Raw genomic sequence first — 20,892 nt, 5'->3', positions numbered from 1 at the left:
TAAATTCTAAAAATTAGCAAAATAAAATGTCATTTACAATTTCTCCAAGTACACGCTGATGACTTCAATTTGCGTGTTTTGTTCAATCAGCAGCCCAATTTACTGTCTGTGTCGCAAAGAGGGATTCTGAAGAGCAACGACCAAACCAGCATCTAACAGGGTCTGAAGTGACATTTGCAGGTATGTTTACGTGTTGTTTAATGTGCTGCAGCTGAGCAGCTAATTGGCTATCTAGCTGCTAAATGACGTTAGCGGTGCACTTTCCCCCAGTGAATGTTTGTTTGGTGGCTCGTTCAACAAGCTAAGCTGCAGGATGAGACGTGTGTTTGTGTTTGTAAGTTATCATCAAGTTTTGATGATGTGGACACAGGCTGTTGTTTCATTCACTACCATATTTAAAAGAAGAAGGTATCACAGCTTATATTGCACTTTAGTTTAACAACTGAGTATTAAATGTTTTATATATTTTAAGATTTTATTTAAACATTGTGTTATGTGTTACTTAAACATGTTTTACAGAATAAATGGAAAGCAAAGTTATATTTATCCTCCCCCCCTTTTTTTTTTTGGCTGATCCGAAAAATGATCTGATCCATGACTCAAAACCATGATATGGTTGCACCCCTAACTGAAAAGATGTCATCATACAACCAGGGTCATGCGGGTTCGGGGCTCTAAAGTATGAGTGAAATGACAGTGCAAGCTAGAGAAATTATTTAGATGTACTGCTGCAAGTGACTTTGAGTTCTGAGGATAACAGATCTGCCAAATAAAGTTAATTCTGTAAGTAACCTGAAAAAGGCCAGTATGACACTTTGCTGTTGTCTGGTTAATGTGCTCTCTGAGCGTTGGTGTTTGTAGTCCTCTGTCTGACCCCGCTTATTATAGAAACAACTCTGATCGTGAGTGGACTGTGTATTTATGCACTCTGACAAGACCAACAGAGCAGGGAGTCTTCACTGGTGAAGTGATCTTGCAGATAGTGTCATGTCAGTTTGGGAAGTCAGAGTCTCCCAGTTAAACTTAAATTCCCATAATCATTAGTTAAAGCTTATCAATTTAATTTAATAGTTCTGACTCAAGACCTGACATACATGGAGTATGTAGCTTGTGAAAAATAAGGCTTGTGCCGACTGGTGGATCAGATCAGCTATCGATGATTGAAGTGACAACTATTTTTTTCCCGGCATTTCTTTCCCCAGCAGATTTTAAGGAACTAAATTGTAATGGGACATAAAATCTAAAATCTGCTCCCTACTGTGCATTTACATGAGATGTTTCTGTTGGAGTGGCATGTCTGCATGCTGAGATGATGATCACTGTATATCAGGCAAGTGACCCTGCTCCTAAATTTAAAGCAACCCGTTTGGATCCCTTTTCTATCTGCCAATCTTGACAACTGCACTGTGTAATCTGGCAAAACTGTATCTGCAGCTCCAGTCTCCACATGCCAGCTCACATAAGCTTTGCTCTGCACACCACTGTCCACAGCATCCGGCTGCATCCCAATCTCTGATAGTGACAATATGGCGATATGAAAACAGACATATCAGACATACAGACGATTGCCCAACCCTAGTATTTAATCAACATTTCATATCTTGCGCCGCTCATCACATTCTCAGGTTGTAGCTACAGTTTGTGAACTTTGATTAGGTTGTCACTAAAAACTGAAATGTTTCTGCCTTCTCAGGCAATAGATCTCAACTGAATCTTTGAGTTTTAGTTATTTAAAGTAAAATCTAAATATATTCAATGAGAGATATGAATGGTTTTGGATTTGACAAGCTGATGATACTGAACTCAGATTTGATAAATGCTACCAAACCACAACCTTAACTGCCTAAAAAAAAAAAATCAGGCTGTTTGTGGGCAGAATCTCTAAATTGAAAACAGTTGCATTAGTGAAGCATATCCCAGTTTGTTGTGTGGTCCCGATTACTAAAGAATTCCCAAAAATCAAATCAAAAAGTCACTTTGCTCCTTTGTAATGTGAATAAGGTATATTTTTGAAGAACTTTTTAAACTGAATGGCACAAGTGCCCCTTAAATAACAGTAAGTGTGAAACCCTGCGGGTGATGGATTTACATTACGATATGTTAGGAATTGATACGACTTCATCCAGCAATGCAATCAACCGCAGGTTTCCCACCCTAACACTTGTGTGACGCCTTCTTAGAGACATGAACATACCATTTGATTAGATTAAAAATGGCTGTGGCTGTGATACTTGTCTTTAACCCCTAAATGACTAGTGTATGTGTATATTTATCTGTGTCACTGGAATGTCACAAAGATGTGTTTTTCATCATTTGCCACCCTTGCAGAGCAAGTTGTCATCTACCCTCTGTGGACGGTAGTTATAGCAGTCAGGTTAAACTGCTTGGAAGGATGGCCTGACATATGTTAACGTAGTAAATGAAGATGTATGAGTGCAATAGCTGTTGCATCTAACACCGGCAAACTAATAAGAAAATATGTGCAGCAAGTCCATTTCCCCTGATGAATGTTGGCAAGCAGCTTGGATGTACAAAATGATGTGGCAAGTCAACCTCAAGTCAACACCATTACCATAAAAAAACAACTCCACAGTTATTAACCTCAGAAAGCAACACCATCAGCATCTCTCTGCTCTTTAATCTATGCACATTAAAATGCTTAATCTCGTGTTTTAGATGTCTGTGAAGCACCTTCATTTGCACGTATATTGAGTTACTGCTTTTAACAGGTGAACCTCCATCTGGAAGAGAAGGCTTATAACTGAGACATCCTTTCACCAGTCTAGCCAGTCCACTAAGTGGCAACTGGAAAGAGCACATAAGACCAATGTTCACCACATGAAGGCTTGTTGGAGATGCTGAAGCTGAGATTCAATGTATAATGATGGGAAAAGCATCTACACATATTATACAATACAATATAAACCTATTATATTTATTACAATTACACAGAGGATGCTATGATCAGCTGTTTCTAAAAATAGTCACATAATGACTACATAGCAACAATTATCTGCTGCTGTTTATTTCCTTGTGGTTACAACTCTTCTATAGTCTTATTTAAAAGATGTTCTCCAGACATGTTTTAAGACATGAAAAAATAAATGATGTCCCTCTCCCTCATTGAAAAATCCAAAATGAATCTTAAAATATATTTAATCTCAAATGTTTAACTGCTGGACACAATGTCTCCTATTTCATTGAAAAGTCCATTATCATTGTATGTTCACTGCAGGTTTCACACTTATGTAAGTTGCACATTGGAACATGACTGGATTCAAGCTAGTAGTGATATCACAAATCATGCTTGTACTTGCACTTGTCAAATGAGATTTAAGGAGAGCACAGAGATAATTTATCCCTTCAGCAGATGAATTTAAAACCAGCCTTCGAGTGTTAAACTCACACATCCATACACATCATTCTGCACAGTGAAGCTCAAAAATCCAATTGAAGTATCAATAAGACAAACTAATTTTTGAGAAGGACTTTAAGTTTACTTTGTTATAAATAAGCAGCAAAACCTCCAGACAGCAATTTTCATAAATGCTGTCATAATAAAAAATGAACAGTAAATAAGTTTCAGCGTAAATTATGGAGGAATGTGTACCAATAAGTAAGTGTAACAATTATCAATATCGATAAGCAGAACCAGTATCAATATTGGTATTCATACAATCCATATAATTACACTAGTTCTAATTATAAAATTGGGGAGCTAAATCACATGACTGTCAATATTGCTGTGGATGCTTGCCATGTACATTATCAGGATCTGCATTTGCTGGTAAGATTTTGTTTAAAATGTGTCATGACACCTGTCATTCAGAAATCAACTGATGAATAGTTTGTTCTCTTTACATTTCCCTTCTGTCTGAGGAGCAGGTAAGACACGTTTTTTCAACCACTGCATAACCTATACTCATCACTTTTCAAATGTTAATGAATTTTGATTACATGACTGGGCAATAGATGGAATTGGTGATATCCTCGTCTTTCTGCACAAATGACTGACAGCTGGATATTGAAAGCAGGCCAGAAGAAGAAGAGGCAGATAAATAAATATCACCTGCCTAAAGGAAAGGCAAGAGGAGTCGGTCATATCTGATCATTAAAGGCTGGCGTCAATCAAGTCAGAACAGGAAAAAATTATCAAAAAGTCTTTTGGAAAAAAAAGCATGAAATTTTCAAGAGCTTGCTTGATACTGTGCTGAAGTATGTTGGGAATTTTTCATCATACTTATTTTCATAATACTTATTGACATCTGTTAACTGATGCCAGATACAGGCAGGCAGTTGATTCAGGTAGAAAAAGTGGCCATAGGCAGGTAGCCTTGCTCTTTTTTTAGCTCTGTGAGTCTATTTGGGGAGGACTTCCTGCTACTCAAACAGGGGGACATTGAGACCGGCGACGTGACAATGTGGCAGTGGAGGCCGTGGATTCAATTGTCAGCTTGCCTGGCACTGGGTTGTTGTCCGTGCCATTTGGGGACGGAGCTGCAGAGGATGCCTTGTCTGCAGAGATGGTGACAAATTGACGCCAGAGACCCGGTGGCTGCAGCCTGAGTGGCTGCAGGAGACTCAAGAGAAGTTTCCATTGCTCAGGAGGATATGGACATTAAGAGGCTGACCGACGACAAGTTTGTTCAAACAATGAGCTGGCGGTCATGTACGATGAACCGTCTGAACTCTAATATTGAGCTGCTGATGCAGCATATTGTGGGTTCAGGTACCACCCATTATATGACTCCATGCTCACACGCCCACAAGAAGGCCCCTCCAGGAGTACAGTTCACCTGCACTGAACAGTGACTACAGAGAACATACACATCTGTAAATGACTAAAGAGCTCTTCTTGCTGTGGTTCACACTTTAAAGCACTGTTCATGTTTGTGCCTTACTTAGCCTACATTTGTATCTTTTGAACACTTTAAGTACATTTTGCTGATAAGGCTTATATATTTTTCCTTACATAAGGTTTTGATTGCAGGACTTTTACTTGCAGTGGAGTATTTTCACAATGTGGTATTAGTACTTTTACTTAACTAAAGGATCTGAATACTTCTTCCATCACTGCAAAATGGCTGAACACACTAACAGCAGGCTAACCAAAGCTATCATATACTAGCAAACTTTTAAACTTTGATGCATCAAACAAATTCATTTTCTACTCACAGACACTGTTTACTTTCTTACAGTCACACAAAACTGATTTGAGCATCATTTTATTTTTCTAGAATGATATCTGGCTTTTTTGTGTCTCCCTCTTAGAAGTGGGGTCTTCCTAGGTCTTCTACCACTGAGCCCATTTTCATTCAGACAGTGATGGATGGTGTGACTTGAAACTATTGTACCTTGAACTTGAAGATCAGATTGGATCTGTATTAAAGTTTTCCTTGGTTCTTTCTCAACTATTTGAGCAATCCTTCTGTTCAATCTCGGGCCAATTTTCCTCTTGCGACCACGTCCAGAGATGTTGGCTACAGTTCCATGGGGTTAAACTTTTTAATAATATTGGCAACAGTGGTCACAGGAACTTCAAGCTCTTTGGAGATGGTCTTGTAACCTTTACGTTTATCATGCTTGGCTATTACCTTTTTTCTACCTCTACTTCTTCTTCAGACTACTCTCTAGTTCTCCTTCTGTTTTCCATGTTCAATGTGATGCACACAGTGGCACAACAGAGTAATTTTCTCCTATCAAACTGGCTGCATGAGTGATTATAAAATAAAACACAATAGTCTGCTTAATTTATCACTAAAAATCAATTATTTCTTACAATTTCTAAAAGGGTACCGATAATTTTGTCCAGGCTATTTTAGTATGTCTTTGTAGAATAAACATGAATTCACTTATTTTCACAACTTTTTTGTTCCACTGCAAACCAAACATAGATATGCATTGATAATAAAATATCTTTTAATTTCAACACTGTTCAGGGCGAATGGTGCATTATTTCAATAAAATGCAAGGGTACCAATAATTTCGGCCACGTCTGTTATTTTTACTTCCAATTGGGGATTTGTGGATGCACTGAGCAAAGCTCAGGAAAGACCCCCTTCTCTGTTTGTCTGTTTAGCATCGTCAGGTTGGGCTAACCCATTGTTGCTAACTTTGGAAGCTAACCCCCTTCACTTTTCCAGCAGTTGGGGAAACAACAGATGTGACTTTTCTTTGTCTGGAGAATGAGCATTTTTTACTGACTCACTGTAGCCTGTACTGTACATTTACTGCCAGATTGACAACTTACTGCTAACCTTTTCTTCTGCTCTGCTCGCATTCACTGTCACTTTTCTACCGCTTGCACTCGCTCAACCACTCGCTACACACACACATTACACACTGCCCTATTCCTTAAAGGAGCTATGCTACCAAGAGTTTCCCAGACAACAACAACAAAGAAGTTCACTCACATTTTGGAACAGCGCTGCACAGAGGCAACTATTGATTTCGCTATTGATTTCCAAATGAATGGATATTTGGCATTAAAAAAATATTTTTTTGGCCTGACGGGCCACTAGGCCTGTATAATTATAGGGGAAACCCTGCAGTTTCTTTGTGAACTCCATAATAGTTGTGCAGAACAAAACAAGATAGATAACAAAAGAAAGGTCTTCCATGTTTAAGGTCTTCCTCAAAGTCACCAACCGTGCCTTCAAACGTCCAAATAAGCACACCATCACCATGCATGCCTTGCCAAGTGATAGCCCATAATATTGCTCCTGTGGAGTAACTCTGCCATTGGGGTATTACTTAATGAGGTACGGCATCAGGGGATAAGCTGGATCACCAAAAAGAAACACAGGGTAAAGCATCTTCGCCCCCCACCAATTCTTTAGGGCAGGAGGGAATTGCCCCATCTTTTAGGTCACCACTCAGTTTTGAGTTGGCAAATATGCACGCATTGTGCACACTACCTGGCCATTTTACAACAACCTCTATGAGACAGTACTTGAAGTCACACAACGTTTGTACATTCAAAGAATGTTTCCCATTCCTGTTGATGTAGTCTGTGGATTTAGCTAGGGGTTGTTTTACTTCAATGTGAGTGCAGTCAATTGCCACCAAGCATTGTGGCATACCGTGTGTTTGGTAGAAGTTGAAAACAAGATCACTTCACTTCAGATTCACTTTGGGCTATGTGCTCAGTGTTTTGATGTAGTGTGGCCCCAAGAACATGGTGATGGCCTTACAGACTTGTCGGATTATGACTGAGACAACTTGTCAGGATAGTTCAAATGCATTAGCGGATTTCCCTCAATCCTCCCTCATCGCTCAAATAATGCTACCTTTTTATGTACATCCACGGACACCCTCATTTTTGTTGTTGCTCTTTCTACATACGGACATAGTCTTTCACTGAGGTTGATCAGGGCCTATCTGGACATTCGAAAGTTTTCTCACCATTCCTCAGGAACCACAAACCCAAAACCAGCACTCCATGTAGGGTTGATAACGCTGCTGGACACAGGAATTGTCGCAAATCACTCAAATAATAGCTTGCCTCCTGCACATGTAGGCAGTAGTAGCATTATAAAAAACAGAATTTAACTGCACAACAGCTGCTAGCATAGACAACAAGGTCAGAAACACCTGAAATTTTGTATCCATGTTGAATTAACCACTGGTAGTCAAGGCTGATGTCATTTGTTTTCTTCCAGAAAGGGATCACGTGATAAAGGCGTGACGAATCAGGGAAGGACACATCATGATTGACCCAATCAGGAAGCAAATGTGGGTGTTTGCATCATCGTTTACACAAGTATCCGTTTCTACCTGTCGAGACTTAAATGCAACCCCTGAGTTTTCAAACTAAAACAATGCTCGCATTGTACAAAATATTTAGAATTTAGTTACAAACGAGGGTATCACCGCTAATCCACATATAAAAAGTGTTTTTAGAAGCATTAACGACATCCTTCTCTTGAGCATCTCAGGGAACAGATGTGGCTGCAGGAGACTCAAGAGAAGTTTCCATTGCTCAGGAGGATATGGACATTAAGAGGCTGACCGACGACAAGTTTGTTCAAACAATGAGCTGGCGGTCATGTACGATGAACCGTCTGAACTCTAATATTGAGCTGCTGATGCAGCATATTGTGGGTTCAGGTACCACCCATTATATGACTCCATGCTCACACGCCCACAAGAAGGCCCCTCCAGGAGTACAGTTCACCTGCACTGAACAGTGACTACAGAGAACATACACATCTGTAAATGACTAAAGAGCTCTTCTTGCTGTGGTTCACACTTTAAAGCACTGTTCATGTTTGTGCCTTACTTAGCCTACATTTGTATCTTTTGAACACTTTAAGTACATTTTGCTGATAAGGCTTATATATTTTTCCTTACATAAGGTTTTGATTGCAGGACTTTTACTTGCAGTGGAGTATTTTCACAATGTGGTATTAGTACTTTTACTTAACTAAAGGATCTGAATACTTCTTCCATCACTGCAAAATGGCTGAACACACTAACAGCAGGCTAACCAAAGCTATCATATACTAGCAAACTTTTAAACTTTGATGCATCAAACAAATTCATTTTCTACTCACAGACACTGTTTACTTTCTTACAGTCACACAAAACTGATTTGAGCATCATTTTATTTTTCTAGAATGATATCTGGCTTTTTTGTGTCTCCCTCTTAGAAGTGGGGTCTTCCTAGGTCTTCTACCACTGAGCCCATTTTCATTCAGACAGTGATGGATGGTGTGACTTGAAACTATTGTACCTTGAACTTGAAGATCAGATTGGATCTGTATTAAAGTTTTCCTTGGTTCTTTCTCAACTATTTGAGCAATCCTTCTGTTCAATCTCGGGCCAATTTTCCTCTTGCGACCACGTCCAGAGATGTTGGCTACAGTTCCATGGGGTTAAACTTTTTAATAATATTGGCAACAGTGGTCACAGGAACTTCAAGCTCTTTGGAGATGGTCTTGTAACCTTTACGTTTATCATGCTTGGCTATTACCTTTTTTCTACCTCTACTTCTTCTTCAGACTACTCTCTAGTTCTCCTTCTGTTTTCCATGTTCAATGTGATGCACACAGTGGCACAACAGAGTAATTTTCTCCTATCAAACTGGCTGCATGAGTGATTATAAAATAAAACACAATAGTCTGCTTAATTTATCACTAAAAATCAATTATTTCTTACAATTTCTAAAAGGGTACCGATAATTTTGTCCAGGCTATTTTAGTATGTCTTTGTAGAATAAACATGAATTCACTTATTTTCACAACTTTTTTGTTCCACTGCAAACCAAACATAGATATGCATTGATAATAAAATATCTTTTAATTTCAACACTGTTCAGGGCGAATGGTGCATTATTTCAATAAAATGCAAGGGTACCAATAATTTCGGCCACGTCTGTTATTTTTACTTCCAATTGGGGATTTGTGGATGCACTGAGCAAAGCTCAGGAAAGACCCCCTTCTCTGTTTGTCTGTTTAGCATCGTCAGGTTGGGCTAACCCATTGTTGCTAACTTTGGAAGCTAACCCCCTTCACTTTTCCAGCAGTTGGGGAAACAACAGATGTGACTTTTCTTTGTCTGGAGAATGAGCATTTTTTACTGACTCACTGTAGCCTGTACTGTACATTTACTGCCAGATTGACAACTTACTGCTAACCTTTTCTTCTGCTCTGCTCGCATTCACTGTCACTTTTCTACCGCTTGCACTCGCTCAACCACTCGCTACACACACACATTACACACTGCCCTATTCCTTAAAGGAGCTATGCTACCAAGAGTTTCCCAGACAACAACAACAAAGAAGTTCACTCACATTTTGGAACAGCGCTGCACAGAGGCAACTATTGATTTCGCTATTGATTTCCAAATGAATGGATATTTGGCATTAAAAAAATATTTTTTTGGCCTGACGGGCCACTAGGCCTGTATAATTATAGGGGAAACCCTGCAGTTTCTTTGTGAACTCCATAATAGTTGTGCAGAACAAAACAAGATAGATAACAAAAGAAAGGTCTTCCATGTTTAAGGTCTTCCTCAAAGTCACCAACCGTGCCTTCAAACGTCCAAATAAGCACACCATCACCATGCATGCCTTGCCAAGTGATAGCCCATAATATTGCTCCTGTGGAGTAACTCTGCCATTGGGGTATTACTTAATGAGGTACGGCATCAGGGGATAAGCTGGATCACCAAAAAGAAACACAGGGTAAAGCATCTTCGCCCCCCACCAATTCTTTAGGGCAGGAGGGAATTGCCCCATCTTTTAGGTCACCACTCAGTTTTGAGTTGGCAAATATGCACGCATTGTGCACACTACCTGGCCATTTTACAACAACCTCTATGAGACAGTACTTGAAGTCACACAACGTTTGTACATTCAAAGAATGTTTCCCATTCCTGTTGATGTAGTCTGTGGATTTAGCTAGGGGTTGTTTTACTTCAATGTGAGTGCAGTCAATTGCCACCAAGCATTGTGGCATACCGTGTGTTTGGTAGAAGTTGAAAACAAGATCACTTCACTTCAGATTCACTTTGGGCTATGTGCTCAGTGTTTTGATGTAGTGTGGCCCCAAGAACATGGTGATGGCCTTACAGACTTGTCGGATTATGACTGAGACAACTTGTCAGGATAGTTCAAATGCATTAGCGGATTTCCCTCAATCCTCCCTCATCGCTCAAATAATGCTACCTTTTTATGTACATCCACGGACACCCTCATTTTTGTTGTTGCTCTTTCTACATACGGACATAGTCTTTCACTGAGGTTGATCAGGGCCTATCTGGACATTCGAAAGTTTTCTCACCATTCCTCAGGAACCACAAACCCAAAACCAGCACTCCATGTAGGGTTGATAACGCTGCTGGACACAGGAATTGTCGCAAATCACTCAAATAATAGCTTGCCTCCTGCACATGTAGGCAGTAGTAGCATTATAAAAAACAGAATTTAACTGCACAACAGCTGCTAGCATAGACAACAAGGTCAGAAACACCTGAAATTTTGTATCCATGTTGAATTAACCACTGGTAGTCAAGGCTGATGTCATTTGTTTTCTTCCAGAAAGGGATCACGTGATAAAGGCGTGACGAATCAGGGAAGGACACATCATGATTGACCCAATCAGGAAGCAAATGTGGGTGTTTGCATCATCGTTTACACAAGTATCCGTTTCTACCTGTCGAGACTTAAATGCAACCCCTGAGTTTTCAAACTAAAACAATGCTCGCATTGTACAAAATATTTAGAATTTAGTTACAAACGAGGGTATCACCGCTAATCCACATATAAAAAGTGTTTTTAGAAGCATTAACGACATCCTTCTCTTGAGCATCTCAGGGAACAGATGCCATGTTATCAAATGTATAAATCGACACTGAATCCAAGAGATATGTGTCTGACATATGTCACCCTAGGACCCCCCACGTTTTTTTTATGCTCTGTCTCTATTTTTTTCTCTCCTCTGCCCCGTTTAGTGAAGCATAATCTCCATAGACAGCTGTTTAAATCAGACAAATATCCCACTGTTTATATGTTCTGAACTTAATAACCATATCTATATTGATTGATCAAGGATCCCAGTCTGCCTATGAGCTTGCTAGTTTCACTACAGGCAGATTCCCCTCACCCACTGTGGTGGGTGGGCAAATAAAATCAATGAATCAGTAAATATTAACATGGTCGATTTCTTTCCCTGGAGCCTACATGAAAACTACTTTGGTTCACTAAATTTCTGCTGTCAGTCAGTCTGGTGAAGGTGGTTTGGCCAGCTGCTGTCCTCTCAGCTCCCCAGGAGCTACTGACAGACAGTTGATTCTGTGGACAGAAATGTCCAAACGCAGGTCAGAGTCTAAGTGGATTGAACAGATAAAAAGTCTCGCTTTCTATGTGGATTCCCAGTTACAGTATGTGAACAGTGATGGCATGGCGTTAACCAGTGGCCAGAGGTCTGGTTTCCAATGTGGCTTTGACCCATGCTCAAAATCCTGTGTCATATACAGTGTGAAAGTGGCATTATTACAATACTTTATTCAATCTTGTTTTTTATTTTATTTTATTCAAATTGTCAATCTGGCTAATGGTTACATTGCAGAATTGTAGTGGTGTTTCAAACTATTTTACTGATGAAAAAGGACAAAAAAATCACCACATGATAAAGTCACACTGTAACTAACATGACCATCAATCATACTGAACAGTGTGGCTACGAGACAAGAAAATCACCTGTCTCAGGCTTCTTATTTTTCAAATGCATACTTGAGTGTTACAGTAATGATACCTGCTTCATGTAGGCATAACACATGGTCTCTGCTACACGTTTTCCCTCATCGTAGCATGCTCGAGGACCAATAGGATTCACATGGCCCCAGTATTCTTCATTTTGGGGGTGTACCTCAGGGTCTGGAGAACAAATATTTTGGCAACATTTGAAGACACAATTTGAAAGCTAATGACATCAGCTTTCTGCAAAGAGAATCAAAGGCTCATTTGGAATAGCATGCTTTTTGTTATCTTGTACAATCATAACATAAGCATGAACACCTTCACAGCATGTCTGTCTAGAAAACTGTGCTGCATTTTGGCACCCAGCAAATACCTAAACTAGTAAAAAACACTAAAGGCTCACTGACCTGCAGAGTTCAGTTAAGTAATCATTTCAAGTAGTAATTTCTGACTCTCTCTGGGATTGTTGGCACAAAAGTACGCGAGTATAGATAATGATTTAGGGTCATAAATGTTCCCTCTTAAACAAGGCTAACCATAACATCTGGTTATGTAAAGAGCACTTGAATGAGTGAGTAGGAAGCCTCCTTCTTACCTCCATAAACCTCAGAAGTAGAAGCCAGGAGAAGTCTGGCACCCACACGTTTGGCCAAGCCTAGGAGACAAACAAAACAGTGAGAACAGTCTTCCCGTCTAAGCACAAAGGAGATCAAATCCTGCAATAAAACTTGGATAAATGCACACACTAGAAAGCTGTCAGACAGCACATACCTCTGCCAAGGCTGCACAATCTACAAAATTACTCAGTGATAGATCTTTTCCCTCCACAACGATGGTTTGAATACATTCTAGGTGTGTTACATTTTATTCATACCGTGCTTTGGCAATACTTTATCTGAATATGGTCAAGCCAACACAGCTCTCTGAATTCTTTTTCCACAGACATTCACAAGAAAACAGATGTTCTAAAACGCCTCTCAAAAATACACCTCACATTGCTAAGAATTCACAGGGGAAAAAATCCTCAATCTGCACAAAACAATTATCACTATCCCTTCTCAGACATGCAGTTTGTAACAGTGTTGGCCTCATCTATTAATTAAACTAATGGATTCTGGATTTGCAACACAGGTGTCTGTAACATAAATGTTTCATAACGGCTTTATTTACACATGACAGAACCATTACAGATAGAGCTGCAATGCTAACAGTATTTGCCATCTGTGTGAGAGAGCAAACAGTTGCACTGCTGGATAATAATGGTGATTTGGAAAACAATATCAAGCAAGATGAATGTTCTCAGTTCCCTCACAGGCTGAATTAATGATGTAGCAGTTGAGGGCTTAATTGATGTGCATTTCGTCCAGTGGATATGCTAATAAGGTTATTGTGTTAATATGATGAGATTCAACATTGAGGTTTTTTTTTCAAAAAATTTAAAAGAAAAGTCTTGGGGACATTTTACATATAACCTTGATTCAAACCAATCCTACCCTTATACTGTAAGAACTCAGTCAGTAGCATGAATTTACTCACCAAGCATGTTCAGAGTGCCAATGGTGTTGGTCTTGAGGGTTTTGATGGGGTTATACATGTAGTTGGGTGGAGAGGCTGGAGAAGCCAGGTGATAGATCTGGTCCACTGTGAAGAGCAGAAGAAAAATTAATAATCTAACTTTGAAACGAACATTAGTTGCAGCAAAATGTAATGGCAGAGTAACTGAATGATTTCCTGTGTTAAATTTTCTAAATGCTGCTGGTTTTTGAAACCTTAACTTGAATGTATTTAATGTTAGCCATCCTTTAAGGTGGCAACATGAAAGGAGAAGAGATTTCGATTTCTGTTGTTTTCTGTAATAATGTTAGCTAATAACATTGATACTTTGAGAGAACATTATGTGCACTTAGACAAATCTATTGCCTTGTATGTCTTCAAGTAAGTACTCTCTCTCTCAACATCGCTCACCAATTCTCTTCCACTTAAAGTGGCAGAGAATTGAAAAAAAAAATTGGAAGATGATAAGTGGACCACTTACCATCCAATTTTCTAAGTCTCTCCATGTCTTTCAACCCTTTTCAAGGCCAATTTCATCACCTATTGTGAGAGCCACTTAGGCACATACTAATATTTGGTGAGTTCTTTCTGTTATAATCACATGCTATATATGTTCTAGTGTTATCTAAGTTTATGCAACAGTTAATTCACAGTATATGTATAGGTCAAGTGTATTTTGAGGATTATAAGTGTAAATACTTGCAATTTGTGTTTGGGGGCTAGAATGCAGTAACATATATTTTGTTGCTTGCGACAGTGGATTGTGTCGTAATGTAATTTTATTGCACACATCCAATGATGCCTGCCGTTAGAATTTAGAGGAATCTGCAAATACGTTTGAATCAAAACACATTTTTGACCATGTACAACTGGTAACATGTATGATGAGTTTCATGTGCACATCGAAATAGCAGGTAATCACGTGTGTGTTAAGAGTTCGGAATACAACATCAAGTTGGTAATGGACCAAAGCCTTGTCCATGTGACTTATAAAAAAATTTCATTCAATGTTTCCTTCTTCCTGTGGATTTGTGAGTACATTGGGTTTCACAAGAAAAATGGATTTAATTCTGTGGAACACGAATCACAACAAAGATACTCTGCAGATTAAATGGAACTGGGAACATGGTAAAACACCCACTATACCTATTGAAAACTTGACCTCTTGATCCATGACTCAAAACTATTTCCTCTTTCACTGCTTGTTCAATCTTATCTCTCAACCTTTCTCTATTCATTGTAATTTCCTCCAGAAAATACAGAGGCACAAGAGGCAACAAGAACTCTAAAGAGGTCAAAACTCCAGCAACTCTTGAAGCATAAAGAACAACTTATTGTTAGACCAACGTATTTCGGTGTTTGGGGCGGCTGTGGCTCAGGAGGTAGAATGGGTTGTCCAGTAATCGGAAGATCGGTGGTTCGATTTCTGACTCCTCCAGTCCACATGTCAAAGTGTCCTTGGGCAAGATACTGAGCCCCAAATTGCTCCTGATGGCTGTGCCATCAGTGTGTGAATGTGTGTGAATGGTTAGATTCCTCTGATTGGCAGGTTGGGACCTTGTATAGTAGTGCCTGTCATCAGCGTATGAATGGGTGAATGTGACTTGCAGTGTAAAAAGCACTTTGAGTGGTCGGAAAGACTAGAAAGGCGCTATACAAGTACGGTCCAATTACCATTTACTTGTGGCATTCATCAGGGTCATCCTGAAGCAGCAAGAAGTCTCCCCATGTCTGCTTTTAATTAGGTTTTTGTAGTGATTCACATTTTAAGGATATGTATGACCATTTTTTATGGAGTAAAGAAATTAAGCCTGACACTGGTTGAATAAAGCCTAGAAACTCCTCTTCAAACCCCCATGGATGTTACCTTTTAACATTTACACAATACCATCACACAGTGCCAGAAGGCAATCAAAGCTTTACAAAATTATGATATTACAGGGAGGGAGAAAAATTGATTAAAATCATGAGTCGACCCCAAAATTAACAATATGAAAGCAAAGTTCTTACAATGACTTAAACCTGTGTGCATTTCTGTTTAACCTTCTTAGTGTCCTGACTGTGCCCTATATAGGCTCTGATCACTTTGAGGTTACATGCAGTGATACAAAGTCTGATCTAATTGCCTCTAACAAGCTCACATAACTTTCAAAGCCGGGCCTTAACAACCAAGATAACACATCCCGTCCATTAACAACTAGACCTTTTAAATATACTTTTTAATAGATTGTTTTTAATTCAAGGTAGAGTTCACCTTGGGGGCCAAAAAATCCAGGGCACCCTTTGTCTTTGTTGCGGAGCTCTGTTGATGGTTTCCTATGATATTTTGTAGTGCATCATAGTATTTTGTCTGTGTTGATGTGTTGTGGCAAGAAGGTTTAGACAAGCTTCAGACAGCCCCTAAAGATTGAACAAAATACTTCCCCCTTCACTCAAAAATGTGCTTTTCGTCTTCTATTTTCAGTTGGGTGTTTGTGCTTCACTGTGCAGAATGATGTATATGTGCAAAGTTTGACACAAGAAGGCCGTTTTCACATTAAACTGCTGAATAGGAAAGTTTCTTTGTGTTCACCTTAAATCTGAGTTTAAGATGGGTACATATGAGCATGATTTTTGACATCACAACTAGTTTGAAGTCAGTTGTGGTCCAGTATGCAACTTACACAAATGTGAAGTGTAAACTTGAAGCCTCCAGTGCACATACACAGAGTGGACTTCTCAGTGAAGCAGGAGTTATCTTGTATTCAGCAGTTAAACTTTTGAAATTAGAAATCTTTGCATATTCATAGATTTGGGATTTTTAAATCACGGAGAAAGAGTAAACATCATTTGAAGACTTTTCAGGTAACGTTTTTATGGAAAAGCCACATTAGACACATCTCATTACTCAATGTAGAGTATTTTTTTTATGTCTGGACAGAATAAACTGAGGACAACTCAGAGCTCAAAAAATTCAGAGCCTATGTCTAGCATTAAACCTGCACCATTGGTGTGTTAATGTTTTCTGTTGCTAACATAACAAAAATCTCTCCATTATGGCAATAAGAGACAAATTTTGTGAGCTGTGTACAGTATCTGCCCCATTAAATAAAAAAGGGATTCACCAATAAAAGCTATTAGATACATAACATAATTGCTGTATGCCGAGAGCAATTTGTACATCTGAATGACTTTAAATGATTGCTTTGGCAAACATTTTCCAGAGGCAGAGAGCTGACATTTGCTATTCAAAAGGGCTTTAGTCACCACAGAAAGAATAAAGGATGATTATTTTCTTGGATGAAAAAAAAAAAGATGAGCAAACACTATGAAGTAAAGAAAAAATAATTTAAATGAATGAAGATAGACATTTTAGATAATCCTTTCTAGGTAACTATACATAATAGATGTGTTTGTCTTGGCCTGAGCTCAATAGAGGGGTAATCATGCAATGAAGTGAGCAGATAACTTCTGTCTTTCTGCAGTAATCTGTTTGATTTCATAACCTGCAATAATTGATTTTATGGCCATTTGGAGGGCAGCAGAAACAAGCTAAAAACACAATATTGACATGTTGTCACCTTTAAAATAGTTAAAATCAATAATCAACCAATCTTCAACTAACGCTTTTGGGGGAGTTCAGGTCACTTTTTGGGCGAGCTAAGCCCTCCCTGGCTCCCTCAAAATTTGAGAATTTTTAGTTGGCTCTGGCCAAGATGGTCCTACTTGGATTCTCAACAGTAAGCAAAAACCACTTAATCACTTCCCACATTTACTCTCTTCCTCACCCTCAATATAGAGAGGCTCCACCACATCATGATTGATGAGCTCAAAGTTTTCATGCCCAATCCAGTGCTCCACATTCCTTTTCCTCCCTGTGAAGAAGTTGTCCACCACAGTCACCTCATGGCCATCCATCATCAGTTTATCAGTCAGGTGGGAACCCACGAAACCAGCCCCACCAGTAATCTAGTGGGAGAATACACAAGTATGATAACATCAGTGAAGGACATTTTTGCAATAACAGTTTTCCATTTAAAGAGCAATGAAACACTGCCTTAGGTCAGGGATGTGGCTCTGCGGTAGGCACAGGTGGCTTGCTAACGTCACGGAGAGTAACATGAAAAAACTTGATTTTGTGTTTAATTATTCTTTCAATATACTAAGGCGACAATGAAGACTTAATCAATAAAGCAATAATTGTTGTTGTTAATAGTTAAAGTGTTAAAATCTGTAAGCTAAACATTATTTAAATAGAATGACTATTCAATAAAATGAAAATGGAGCTCACAGCATATGAAATAATCTATTCACAATAAAGTTTTTTTCAAGTACAAATATAAACAGTAACAAAATTGAGAATAAAGCACAGAAAGAAAAAGATATAAAGCACAATGTGCAGTATTTAAAGGAAATTCCCAGTCTTATTTTTGTAGTTTTTCCCATCATTCCTTCCAGGTTTGAAATCATAGTACTCACCAAAGTATATGACTGGGAACACAGAAACATTGCTACAGTACACAGTCTGTATAAGAACTTTGCCAAAATGAAATCAGACCTGCAAACCCAAGTGAAAAAGTTGACAATTATGAAACTGCTTGACCCCCTTACCACCTTCAGTGTGTTGCCGCTGCCGTGGGGCAAAACAAAAGTAAAGTGAACCCACTTTGGACAAGTCCACTCAGTTAAACAACAACATTTCAAGTTACAGCAAATGAAAACAGTTTCATTACAAACATGAGGTCAAGCAGGGTTCTGCATTAAGTGCAGACAGTGTGTCTGTGATTTCCCAGGTGAAACGTGCTTTGTTTAAAACCTGTATGATTTTGAGACTGCTTGTGTTTCTTGCCTCATCTGACTTCTTTTTAGCAATGTTGCTGTTGAGATCTCAGCAATTAATTTGGTGAGAGCAATGTTATTATTGCTGATAGAAATGACAGAAAAAACTGAAACAAACATCAATACATGATAACCTTGCAACAAATGGAATTTTAATTTAAATTTTGATGAATTCTTCGTCACCTGGTCAAGACCACGACCATGAGTCTAGTCCTTATTTCACACCAGTACTTTGAGCTGAATGCAAACATCAGCATGCCAACATACTCACAATGACAATGCTAACATCTTAGTTTAACATGTTGGCAAGCTAACATTTACTAATTAGCATTAGAAACTAAATTAAAATTTGGTGCGACTTGAAAGGTCAGGGGTCAACAAAGTTAAAGCAATTCATCCAGATAGGAAGTTGAATGTCTGTAACAAATTTCATGCCAATCCATCCAATAGTTGCTGAGACATTTCACTCATAAACACAAAATGTAAACTTCATAGCGATGCTGGATGAAACATCAGGGGATCACTAAAGTCAGTGGGACTTAACCGGGGAACATGAATGTCTGTGCAAAATTTGACTTCAGTATATTGATTATTGTAATGTGATTGTGCATCTGCAGTTGTGTGTTTCTGGCATACCAAAATTCTCTTCCGATCCTTTTCTGACAGAAATTTCACAGGTGGGTATTTCTGAGAAAAACTGTGAGAGAGAAGATAAAACTTCTTAGTGATGGACATCTGGAATAAAAACTCAATAAGAAGGAAGCAAAACAGAATCACATCTATGAGCTCTCTGTAAATCCAGTTCTTGTTTAACTGAAAAAACAGCTTTCAGTTTTATGATAGCTGTGCTCTCATAACATGCACCATAAATGAACAGATTTGCCTGAGTAACTTTTCTTTTCTGGTTAGCAGTAACTGAATCAATAGGGTGTCTTACTGTATCTTTCTTTCACATACAAATACAGATTTACTGAATGAAATAATGGCAGTGTTTAGGTGATTTTTAATCTACAACTATTTTATGTTTTATTTTAAGATTACCTTTGTGTTAATTAATCAGAAAAATCTGAATAATTTATGTTGATTGATGATTTTGTGTTCTTGCCAGAACTCAAAAATGACGTGTGAGTACAATGTTATCATACCAAGTTCTAATTAACTAGAATTGTCCTAAAATCACCAAAATATGTACATAAATCACATTTCTGCCTTAACAGCATTCACACGTCTCAAATAATCTCTGACAGCACTATTGCATCATCAGTAGCTGCAGAACAGAAAATCAGGGGCTTTGTTCACCAATAAGCCTGTAGGTGCTCAATATTCTACACAATTCACTTACATTATTCCACTGTGGTCTTTCTGAAGGATTACATGGATATACGGTACCAGGGACGTTGGAACTATTTTCTGGGAGGGGGTGCTGTAAATATGGGGGGATGGGGGCTGATTAGACTGAGCTATTAATGAGCCTGACCCAAGACTTTAATTTCATATAATTTGAGACATATACAGCTATTAAGAAAACTAGGAAGTAAGATTTAGATGTTCACAAAGCATCTTTATTATTATGACAATTAAAAATGGTTCATATCAAAGAGGCATAGCCTATGTCACACATGCTCAAATCAATCATGAAACCTTATTAAAATCCTTTAATAAGAAGTGCAAAATCAAAAGTGATTTGGCAAATCATAGGCCCTTGAAGGTACAAATATTTGAGCAGGAGACAGGCTTATCATTTCTGATCACATCACTAGGCTATGAAAGCAAATATTCTTTATGTCGTAAGGAAATATGAAAGACAGAAATGAAAGTCCCACAAATTTAAGCACGAAAAAAAGAAAAAAAAAAGTTTGGTGCAGTAAAGAGAAGCTGTCAATAGTCACACCCCCTGCACTCCTTCGTCCAACATCTCTGTATGGTACCTTCATTTTAAAAGGTATAGTAATCCTTTGGTATATTGCAGGTTTATAGAAAGCAACATGCAGTAGGGACATGTGTATGCAATCATCATAAGTGCCTTTATATTTCTGCCTCACTAATTAGCCTCTTAAAAGCATCATTTATGTGCCATCAGTTGCTGCAATATTTTCATATATGGGTTTCATTCACAGATAGCCTGTTATGCCAAAGTCACGTGACCACAAGCACCACACGACCTCTAATATTACAATATCTTTTGCTCTATCCTTTTTCACACATTCTCAAATTCATATCATAGTGCTGAGATCTGGTGACTGTGGAGGAAAGCCATGCAAATCAGTACAGCTTGCATCTCTTCATTGGGCTTAAAACAGGTCTTACATGGCAAAGCT

The 20,892-nt window shown here is 38.6% G+C and overlaps 1 protein-coding gene across 1 annotated transcript in view; it reads right to left on the bottom strand.

The window, feature by feature from the left end:
* The window catches only part of uxs1 (UDP-glucuronate decarboxylase 1), a 57,342-nt gene that overhangs the window by 16,727 nt on the left and 19,723 nt on the right, over nt 1-20,892 (bottom strand). Inside the window, exons 5-9 of the mRNA XM_067603882.1 lie at nt 19,211-19,271; nt 17,524-17,704; nt 13,739-13,843; nt 12,798-12,857; nt 12,258-12,379 (exon numbers count right to left, since the gene is read on the bottom strand). Coding sequence (XP_067459983.1) covers nt 12,258-12,379; nt 12,798-12,857; nt 13,739-13,843; nt 17,524-17,704; nt 19,211-19,271 — 529 coding nt within the window. The remainder of the gene's footprint in view (nt 1-12,257; nt 12,380-12,797; nt 12,858-13,738; nt 13,844-17,523; nt 17,705-19,210; nt 19,272-20,892) is intronic.

This window comes from Thunnus thynnus, chromosome 11 (assembly GCF_963924715.1).
Source record: "Thunnus thynnus chromosome 11, fThuThy2.1, whole genome shotgun sequence".
NCBI lineage: Eukaryota > Metazoa > Chordata > Actinopteri > Scombriformes > Scombridae > Thunnus > Thunnus thynnus.
This window is presented reverse-complemented; position numbering and strand designations above follow the sequence as displayed.